This window comes from Schistocerca cancellata, chromosome 5 (assembly GCF_023864275.1).
Source record: "Schistocerca cancellata isolate TAMUIC-IGC-003103 chromosome 5, iqSchCanc2.1, whole genome shotgun sequence".
Lineage (NCBI taxonomy): Eukaryota > Metazoa > Arthropoda > Insecta > Orthoptera > Acrididae > Schistocerca > Schistocerca cancellata.
The window spans coordinates 490699888-490711387 of record NC_064630.1 but is presented as its reverse complement, the minus strand read 5'-3'; the positions used below and the strand labels follow the sequence as shown (position 1 = coordinate 490711387).

Genomic DNA, 11500 nt, shown 5'->3' with positions numbered 1-11500 from the left:
GAGATGAATACACTAAGCAGATTCAGAAGGATGTAGGTTGCAGTAGGTACTGGGAGATGAAGAAACTTGCACAGGATAGAGTAGCATGGAGAGCTGCATCAAACCAGTCTCAGGACTGAAGACCACAACAACAACAGTCAGGTAGATATCGGCACGTCTTCGGCGGCAGGACAGGTGGCTGGTGAGTTGCACGTGGTTGCCTACCGGCCAGGCGCCACCGTCCTCCCCTGGCGCATCTGCGCCTGCGCAGCGGCGGCGTCTCGCGGGCTGGTATACTCGGCGAGGCAGGCGCCGCGGCGGCCAGTCGGCATGCGTGTGTCGGCGCGCACGCATGGAGCGGCAAACACGCTGCGTACTCTCTCCCTGTCTGGGCAGCCGCACGATGTCCGCGCCGCTGCAGCTGCTGCTTCTGGGGGCCGCCTGCTTGGCTGTCGCGGCCGCAGCCATCGTAGCCTCACCTGACTACTCTGGTGAGAGCCACTTTCTTCGTTCTGCGTAGTCATAACGACGGTACAAATAACAAGAGACGTTTGGCGTCTCACCGAAAACTGGAAAACATCTAGTTACACGACCAGCGAATATTAGAAACCAATCAATATGGAAACAAAACTTATGTGACTATGCATATACAATGGTAATTTTTCTAATTTTCATTGCTTCTTTTTTCTTTTCTTGTACTTTTAAAATACTTCTTCCCCGTTCTTCCCAGCCTGACTTCAACTTAGGATTTTGATTATTTCGTATATCCTTCCTGCAAACAACCTACCAGTATTATGTTCTTATTTATTGCTTCAGTATCTCCATCACAAATGATTCTTTCCTCAGAGTCTTATATTTCAGAGTGAATGTTGTAGATATTTTAAACACAGCGTCTTACGTCTTCTCTCGAATCTGTAATGTATATATTCCTAAAAAAAAGCCCCAGCTTATCTGTGTTCTCCAGCGATGTAAGAACTGATAGTTGTTGCTAGCAGATATATGCGTATCATGTTCTGGCTTGGAGTTTCACACTGACAAGGACCACAGCAAATGTCTCAGATAATGGCTTATACGGTGATTTTTGTCGTTGAACGGGTAGTCCTTCAGTATACCTCGATTAAAATATAGTTTCTGAACTGCAGAAAGACACCATCTGTTTAATATCTAGCAATATACGTTACTGCCTGTTCCTTGAAAGGTCTTTTAAATAACGACAGCGATTAACGGGTTTAAATGATATTTAAAAAGAGTTATGCATGTTCAACTATGTCATAGAAACTAGGAATACTGCCTCAGGGAAACACAACGCCCGTCTTCTAATTTTTTTGTTATATATTTCAGCCTGAAGGAAATACCATTTATATAACCAGAGACTGAACTATGTGACAAAAATAATAAATAACCGCCAGAATAAAAATATGTTCGAGTTCTACATTTTTTGCTTCAAGTATGTTACAGCACTCTTACTGAAAAGTTACACGAAGATGATGTTCATGCACAGGTTTTGGTGTGATAGTATCAGTTTGCAAACAAGTATTTCTTCCTAGCTTGCAGCGTATTTTCAAAAGCCAAATTTAGCAGTATGCCACCTGTAAGGTCTGAGAAGTTATATTTTTATTACTGGTATTGTTAATTTCTGTAATTTGGTCTCAGTTACTCGGCAAAAGTATTATCATCGAATATAAATTCTGTTATAATAAATTCTAAAATTAACTTTGGTACTGCAGCTATTAAATTTCGTTTGCCCAATGTGGATAATTCTGATTGTCAGTTATAACTATGAAAAAAATACCAGCTGCTTCTTCATGAATTACAATATTATTTTCCGCATGAGTCATTTGAAGATGGCAGCTATATGACCCTAAACTAGTTATTAGCAGCAAGAACATTTCATTAAATGACTGCTCTCGAGTATTCGTAGCTATAGTTTATTTCATGCATAAATATCAAGAATGTGGAGGTTGTAAAAGTAATGAACGTTGTTCGCACATGACTAAAGCGGTTCAGGTAAGACCATGTGTCCCGCTTATTAAACTGTGCAGCGAGAAGTGCAGCGAAAGTCACATGTTTTGCTAGCTTGGTCAGTAGAGCCAGGCGATCGGATGCGATTTCACGACAGCCTACCACCTACGTGTGTTAGCTTCGTAGTAACATCTCCGCTATAAGAGATGAAAGTTGAACTGTACTTTTGTTTATAAACTTGTGAGATAGACACAGAGTCTGAAATCATCTTCAGAAATGAGATGTATTTGCTAATGACTGGCCATAATGTTTCAAGGGAAATGGCTTTGTAAATTTTGACTCTCACAGTCAGTAGTGCGTCTGTGAATCACTCGGGAAATGAACGTTAGGAATTGTTTAGTTTATAATGCCGATTACAATCACCAACCAAAGTGAGTTAATTTTTTTACGTAAACGCTTGTGTATAAGTTCTTAATCAATAAACTGAGCTCAAAGTTGTGAGATTTGCGCGATATAAGAGGAATAGGTATATTCCACCGCTGTTTACTCGGCTGTAACAAACCCTTTCACAATTAGCTACCTGTTGGTGTACTGCTTAGTGTAAAAACTGTTTTCCATTCTCATTAAAGAGAACCAAGTTATGATTGAAGCTGTATACAACAAAGTTCCCATAACAATTTTAAATTTCGTTCTGAGTGTCGGCGCACGCTCATTTTGCTTATTACTATAGCTACATGATGTAGAGGAGGTAAGTTCTTAACGAATTTTATTCTTACATTGGACATTATGAATGTCTGCAAAATGTAGAGTGGTACGAACATGTGCTTTTCTTTGAAATTTCAGTCGAAATTAATGCAGCTGCGAAACAACATAAGATTTCATTCATTTGTAAATAAAGGCACGTAGATGAAATTTTGAAATGACGACCAGCATACAGTAAGAAAGAGGAGGCATTTTTACGCTTTACACGAAACGTATCAGAGAAGTTCGTACACAGCTGGCAGTTGTACGAATCTAGCGAATTATTGTACCATTGTCGTCGATCTTCAGTCTTGCCGTAAACATGTGCTCTTGGGCCCCACTAAAATTTGTTGTGCACGATGTGCTACACCAGAGGGTCGAGGCTGATGATCCAAATTTGTGCACTTACCAAATATCTTAATTCACTAATCGGCAGTTGCAACGTAGCATTGATGAGAGAGTACAGACATCGACATTTCCTACTTTCATTGTTAAATTTATATCTGGATATCGCTTTTTGTGAGGATGGATGAAAAGAATTTGTAGTGAAGTTTTTATACACTGCCACTAAGTCGACTGAACAATTGAAAATGTGTCACAATGTAAAGACAAGTTTCAAGCTAAAACGACAGTAGCGTACTAATAACTGCTTACAAATAATTGTTTAGTAATACGAGCAGTTGCTTTCCCTCTTTGTTGTGTTACAGTTATAGAATGGAGACAGAGCTTTGCTGATGATTCATCTGTGCCATGAATATGTACTATGTATGTGGAGACTCGAAGAAAGATGTAGCGGTCCAGTAATCTTCATCTATACTAGTGTTAGTGCCACTCTGATACAGTGCACGCTTTCGGTTCAATATTTAATGTTATTTTATTTCAGTTGGTATTCGTGTTGCTACATCTTAATCTAACGCGGAGGATAAAGTGTACGCCGTCTGCGTAAGCATAATTTAAATTTTACTCTATATATTTTTATTTTTCAACTGCTATATATATTGTATTTCTGAGGGGATCATGGAAAACATCCAGATGTTGTCGGAAAGATTCCAAAAACTACGCTTAGGCTGACTAGCGTATTAGGTCAACTGTCGGTAAATTGGAGTGCAGATTCGATACAGATCCGGTTACGTTCCTGCTCCGCAAAAGTCTAACTGTGTCTTGCACCATAACAGTACGTTTCTTGGTATTATAACATAGTTTAGTTACCGCGAAGCGTACGATGCCCATTGATTGGAGCCAGTCGTACACTGTACGATATAATCCAGGATGGGAGGTCTACGAGGTAATGAAGCCCAAAGATAGCTAGCAACCTAACAGTAAAAGTCAGAATGTCTTGTACGTATTTGTTTGTCATTACGGCGAAATTAATATACATCCCGGTATCAGTGACATCTTGTTCGATGCCACAAATTGTAAGGTACTTAATGAAAAAATGTAAGAATCATTAAGAGCTACTGATGAAATAAACATTTATTCACTACCAGTTTGAATCGCCCGGTATTCATAAAGTATCGTAAAAGTATCTACGTTAGTCTGTATGGCATCGTTCTTATTGTGGAGATGATAGAAAAAGAACGATACAACGCATTCTGACGAAAATAATTCAAAATACCTAATGAGCAGTTGATCGAAACAGTTAGTGAATGACGGTTTCATTTTCAAATAAAAACATGTATATTACTTAATATATAAGCTACTTATTTTATAACGTCGTTGCGGCTACTGGTATCATGAGATCAAAACTCAGAATTTGTAAAACAATGAATCAATAAAACATGCGCCCCGCTTAGGCGTAGATTAGACACTGAACGTAACATTACAGGTTCTAAGTTCTGAAGAAACCAAAGAAAAATTTAGAGCAGGAATTAAAGTCCAGGGAAGAGAAAGAAAAACTTGGCCGATGGCACTGTAATTCTGTCAGAGGCAGCAAAGGACTTGGAAGAGGAGTTGAACGGAATAGACGGTGCTTTGAGAGAAGGATACAAGAGGAACTCCAACAAAAGCAAAATAAGGATAATGGAATGCAGACGAATTAAATCGAATGATGCTGAGGATATTAGACTAGGAAACGAGACACTTAAAGTATGGATGAGTTTTGCCATTTGAGCAGCAACATAAAGATGGACAAAGTAGACACGATATAAAGTGTAGTCCGGCAGTGGCAAGAAAAGCGTTTCTGAAGAAGAGAGCTTCGTTAACATCGAATATAGATTTGTCAGGAAGTCTTTTATCAAAGTATTTAAATGGATTGTAATCATATATGGAAGTGGAAAATGGACGATAAACAGTCCAGAATCTTTTGAAAAGTGATGCTACAAAACAATGCTGAAGATTAGATCACGTGACTAATGAAGAGATACTGAAAAAAATTGGTAATAAGAGAAGTTTTTAACCGAGCGGTCTAAGGCGCTGCAGTCTTGTACTGTGCGGCTAGTCCCGGCGGAGGTTCGAGTCCTCCCTCGAGCATGGATGTGTGTGTTTGTCCTTAGGATAATTTAGGTTAAGTATTGTGTAAGCGTAAGGACTAATGACCTTAACAGTTAAGTCCCATAAGATTTCACACACATTTGAACATTTTTGAACAGAAGTTTGTGGCACAGCCCGACTAGAAGAAGTGATCGGTCGATAGGAAGGGCAGGGGGAGGGGATCATAGAGGGCGACCAAGAGGTGAATATAGTAAGCAGATGGATGTAGGTTGTAGTAGTTACTCGGAGATGAAAAGACTTGGACAGGATAGAGTAGCATGAAGAGCTGAATCAAACCATTCTTCGGACTGAAGACCATAACAACACAATTCTCATGTAGTGATGCAGTAACGTAAACGACGTTTTAAATAAAGTACCAGACCTATATTTCGCGGTATAGACTGTTTTATTAACAAAATATCCACAATGCCAGCAGACTGATTCAGGAAAATTATTTCCTTGGTTAGTAAAGTTATGTTTCCTATGTAGCTCTTGGTGACTGTCAGATACATCTTTCTTGAAATATTAACGAATTGCGGAACACGAAATGCGTAGAATTAGGGACAGATACTTTTTCTTTCTTGGAGTCAATGCCGATCCAATGGATCAGCTTTTAAGAACGTCCCTGTTTTTGAGACCGGAAGAAAATATAATCGGGGATGTGCGGTTATTTGTCGTTCTGGAGGGGAGCTCAAAACAAAGCGAGGGCCTTTGTGGTCGGTATGGAAAAGCGGTAGCTTGCCTGCCGGGAAATTTGCCTACATTTTAACATGTTTTAATTACAACAGGCTGCGCGCCCTTGACGGGCAACCTTTTAAAAACTTCCCTCCTTTGACGTACCCCTCTGCCGGCCGAGGGGAGGGAGTCGTGGCCCAGGAAGCGTGTAAACAATGTAGACGAACACGCCACTCGCTGTAATATGCAGCATATCCCATTGTACAAACTTTGTAGAGAATTATGCCGGCGCGCAAGACACGCGAACGCTTAGGCTGAAAACTTAATGAGCGTAGTAGCGCGCGGGCGAGGCGTATCCCCCGCGTAGCGGCTGGCTGGCGCGTGCCTCGGTAGGTGCCATTGTCGAGGCCCCCGTCAATGTCCGCGCCGCGCCGCTGCTGAAACAGTAACGAGGCGGCCGAAGGGGGTCGGAGCCGGCGGGTGAATGGCTGGGGGGGGGGGGGGGGGCGAAGCGCCGTGGCGCGCCAACGTCTCAGTCTGGCGGCTTACACATATTAGTAGTACGGCCGGGTGCGGGAGAAGACTTAAACCTGTTGAAATGGACAGCTTGCTTATCGCAAAATGTGGCTTAAGTAGCGGGTGGTTATAACTAAAGTGCAACTCCTACAGAGGTTCAATGTGGGCTGTATTTATCGTACTACGTAGATATTCTAATGCGTTAACGCGGAACTGATTTACGCTGGAAAAAAAATAATCATACAATGAAGGCTTTCACGACCGGATGGTACTGTTGATAATTCTTCCGGGTTATACGGCCGTGGTCTATGGAATTCTTCTATTCCTAACGTTTCGTCCAATACTACATTGGACATCCTCAGAGGTATGGCTGGTCCTGTTGAGTCCTGCCGACTGACGAGTCGGGCGTCGGAGAGCGGCCTAAATACCGAGGAAACAGACCGATGTCAGTCTAAAACATAATGTGCTTCGGAAGAGCACACATACTGATGGATACTTAGATAAGAACTCCAATCATCACCCACAACAAAAAAGAGGTGTAATCAAAAGTTTAGTGGACGGAACTGAATAACCTGAAACAGGCCTTCGAAAAGAATGGGTACTCAAAAAAAGAAATTAATAGAGTTTTAAGACCTAATTACAGCAGACCAAAGGACAAGGATGGTACACAGCAATGGAAGAACACGGTGTCTTTACCTTTCATTAGTAAGGTTACAGATCGAATCGGAAATATTTTGCTGAAACATAAAGTGAAACCGGTGTTCAAATCTACCAGAAAAATAGGACAAGTACTTGGTTCTGTTAAAGATAGAAGGCCACCATTAGCATCTAACGGTGTGTATAAAATTCCGTGTGCTTGTGGCAAGAACTATATTGGTACTACGAAAAGAAGTGTGAATACGAGGGTAAAGGAGCGTAAAAGTCTTTGCCGACTGGTAAAAATAGATAAATCGGCCGTTGCGGAACATGCACTTCAGTCAGGTGACCATGCAGTTAAGTTTTCTGAAACTACAGTTTTAAGTGCTACGACGAACTATTATCCACGACTGTATAGGGAGGTTATTGAAATTTATAAACATGAAGATAATTTTAATAGAAAAGAAGAGGCCTTGAAATTAAGCGAGATATGGACAGTGGCGTTACAAAATCGATAAGTGATTTTTATCTATGACGAAGTATTATCGATAGTTACGTTTTATCTTTGACTAGTTTTCTCTCTGCTACTACGTGCAAGCTAGACCACGCCCACTTTCCTCGGTATTTAGGCCGCTCTCCGACGCCCGACTCGTCAGTCTGCAGGACTCAGCAGGACCTGCCATGCCTCTGAGGATGTCCAACGTAGTATTTGATGAAACGTTAGGAATAGAAGAATTCCATAGACCACGGCCATATAACCCGAAAGACTTATCAACAACAGGAAAAAAAAATAGTTCCATTTTTTGTCACCAGGTGCAAATCTGGCGCCATGAATATAAGAACGAGTATAGAAACGTCTCCATACATAATGGATCAGGAGTGGGACGAGGGCACAACAGGTCAATCCGCTGCTGAGACGGTTTCTTCAATATGAGCACCAGATACATCGACGATATGCTGTATAGTGCCAGATTTGCACCTGGTGGCCAAAAGTGGAACTAATTTTTTTTTCCAGCGTAAATTGGTGCTGCATTAATGCATTAGCATATCTACCAAGTTTCCTTGCCATATCACAATTATAGCTCGCGCTGGAGCCTCGTGAGTAGTTGCACTTTAATTATAGCCTCAGGTATAAGAAAAGCAAAAAGGAGGGTTAGTAAAAAGGAGAATGACAGCTAGATTGACAGTAAAATTAGGCTCAATACTGTCGTGAAGGAACTAAACGAGTTCTTCAGACTTGGCTGTGTTCAAATCTGATTTAGGATTCCCAGATAGGAAAGAAGTGGAGTGAGAGGGTCACGTAGAGGGCGTTCTGCCAATATGACGATTTGTATCTGCAGCAGGCACACAGTTATCAGACCTTCAGCCAAACCATTACAACACTTTCCGTAACAGTCTATAAGTTGCTGTCCGGTGGGTCGTTTCAAACTAATTCAGTTTTTTTTTTTTTTTTTTTTTTTTTTTTTTTTTTTTTTTTTTTTTTTTGCAGTAGCGGTAGTTGTTATTTTATTTATAATTTCTGCGTCGCGCGAGATTAGCCGAGCGGTCTCGGGCGCTGCAGTCATGGACTGTGCGGCTGGTCCCGGAGGAGGTTCGAGTCCTCCCTCGGGCATGGGTGTGTGTGTTTGTCCTTAGGATAATTTGGGTTAAATAGTGTGTAAGCTTAGGGACTGATGACCTTAGCAGTTAAGTCCCATAAGATTTCACGCACATTTGAACATATAATTTCTGCTTACTTGAGCGTTGTTCGTCAGTCTGTGACCCTTATCGAACAGGATTGATAGACGAAATAGTAAGGCCACAGAATAGCAGCGCATTTCGTCACAATTAGTTTCGTGAGAACGAAAATATCTGTCAGAAGTTAGGAACAGTGTCCAACAAGACTCATACGACCAAATGACTTCCTTCCGTTGCTCCGCAGTCAAGGTTTTATGACTTTGACACCACATTTTCATGTTACGACCATTTTCATCATTGAATAACTGTACCGGAATTGTAGTTCGCCCTGCAGCTCCCTGTTCATGGAGCTCCATTTGTTTGTTTTGCTACCGTTATCCTCTCATTTTTCATCACAATCCTCTTCACTGGCCGACTTTCACGATAACTCAACAAACACTTTTGTCGTCGTAATGAGTTAGCGGATGATGCTTTTCCGCGTTCCATGTATACGGTACAAATATTCGATACGTTACCCCTTTGTTACGGAAGCACACACAAAACGAGTACTAACAATCTAGCTACAATCGAATTCACTTAGGTCCGACGCAATGCACTCACAGCTACGCAGAACACTTTTCTGTCAACGACTGGCACTCGTAACGTACTTAGGATATTGCACAGGTGTCTTTTCCTGGACAAGTACGACATCGAAACCTGCAGGTTTGGCTAGCATCTGATTTTATGTTCAAGCATGTATTTCTCGAGATGTTTCATATTTTTGTTCCATCTCTGTGTAACTGAAAGCGTAGTCCTGAAACTGCATACCAACAGTATTGTATAGAAGTGAAGCTCGGGCCACTAAAGTCATCAGAAGAAGAAACTGAAGAATTTTAAATGTGATTCTAATGAAGAATGTTAAAATTTTGTACATAGATAAAATACAAAAGGAAACAGAACTGAAAAGAACAGTTGAGGAAGGATGTGACTGGAAGACTTTTGTTAGAAGACGGGACAAGCTAGTAAGGCATCCAGGAACTAGATGACGCAGGAAGGACCCGTAATGAAGAGAAACGGTAGGTGCACAGTCAGACAGGAAAATGAAAGCAGATTATAAAATATATCGGGTGTGATGGTTACCTGGCTATGAGAAGATTAACAGAAGCGAGCACAGATGGAGCGAAGGATCAAACCAATCGAAATACTGATGACTAAAAAGAAATTAAATCTTGGAGTTCAACATATCACCCTACTGCTTGTCCAGGTGTCAACGTTGTCTGCCAGAAACATTTGACCTTCAAGGTGATAACAAAATGTAACGAAACTTTGCGGAATGTAACGTAACATAAGCATTACAGTCTAATCTCGCAACTGTTATCTGCAGTTTCTCAAATTAACTTGTTACCCAAGGAACAATAGAGCTGGCGAGTTACAGCCCTACACTTTCAAAAATTCAAGTATAAAAATCTACCGTTGAAATCACTTGACTCGTATGAGAAGAAAAAAGTCCGCCATGAAGCTGTTATCTATAATAATTAGACAAATCTGTTTAAAAGCATTGTGGTTTCAACGTAACGCAATCATCTGCGGCTCTACAATGAGTGTAAACACGCAACGTCAGACCAGTTTCTCAACGACGAGCAACAGCTCTCCGCATTACTTTTTAAACCTGGGACAAAAACCTCACAGCTACAGGCATAAAACCATTGTATTTGTATTTATGGCGTTGGAAGAAAGACATATGAGGTGAACTACTGCCATCATAAAGCAATGCAGAATTTTAAAAACAAAAAAGAAAAAGTAAAACAGCACATTTTCCATAGTAGTACTAAGTAAAGTGAAATTAGTGGTTTACGCCCCAATAATTTATTATCAACTGTTTAAAATATTTCGAAACATGTAAAAATCTAAACAATCGCTATAACCGATACTTACAGATAGTTAATAAAGCTGGAATACTTTTTTAACTGCAAACGTACACAAACATCTTGAGAACATTCGGGATACACCGTAAGAACATTTTGCTGCAACTGTTATCTCTCGCAATATTGACTTTTCCTCCTCAAAGATGATATCTGCTCTGCTGAAAGACCTTTCCTCCTCAAATACGGTGTATATGTTCAAATGTTATACCAACCAGACCCACGTTTACGAAACAGAGTATAAATGTTTGCGCTGGTCAAAGACCGGCTCTACGAGTTTTACAGGGAACCACACTGACCTAACCTGACTGTTTCTTTATGTCTGCCATTCTTAGAAACCTGTGGACACAGAAACTTTACAAAATTCGTGAATTTTTCTAGAACACTTTATGTGTTTATTGATCTACGATTACTTTATTTCCTTGTCATGTATCGATTTTATGATGTGAAATTTATTAGTATGTCCAATTCATCTAAAAAAGCAAAGTATCCGAGGTGTCTCAAAGGTCCTTCGTCCATACCACTCACACGCTCATAGCTTCAGTTCTACCAGAAACAGCACGCACTCCTGCAAAGTGAAGTTAATTGACTATGGCTAAGCCATTTGAGTCTGATATCGTTTCTTCCAGTCGAGAAATGTATGCGGGAGTGCTTGTCTGAGAATTGGAATGTGAAGGAGGGGCGATGGTAGGATTGAATTTTTTGTGTGAGTAGTGAATCTATCTGGATAGCGCGATCGATAATAGAAGTGTCCCCAAAAGACCGGTTTAAATTCTGATCCGGCAAAGAAGATCAATTTGTCAGCAAGTTCCAGTGTCCCTAGATGTCACTAGCTTTTCGTGACAACAGAACGTGAAATTTTCACACTCGCAGGGCGGCGCACTGATTATGCAGAGGATTTAATACAAAGAATTAAAAGAAAAGGCCAACGCAGAGGAATAACA

The 11500-nt window shown here is 40.8% G+C and overlaps 1 protein-coding gene across 1 annotated transcript in view; it reads left to right on the top strand.

Moving 5' to 3' along the window:
- The first annotated feature begins 316 nt into the window (after nt 1–316).
- Nucleotides 317–11500, top strand: part of LOC126187687 (lachesin-like) — a 542701-nt gene continuing 531517 nt past the window's right edge. The window contains exon 1 of the mRNA XM_049928927.1: nt 317–470. Within this exon, the coding sequence (XP_049784884.1) occupies nt 332–470 (139 nt within the window). The 5' untranslated portion in view covers nt 317–331. The remainder of the gene's footprint in view (nt 471–11500) is intronic.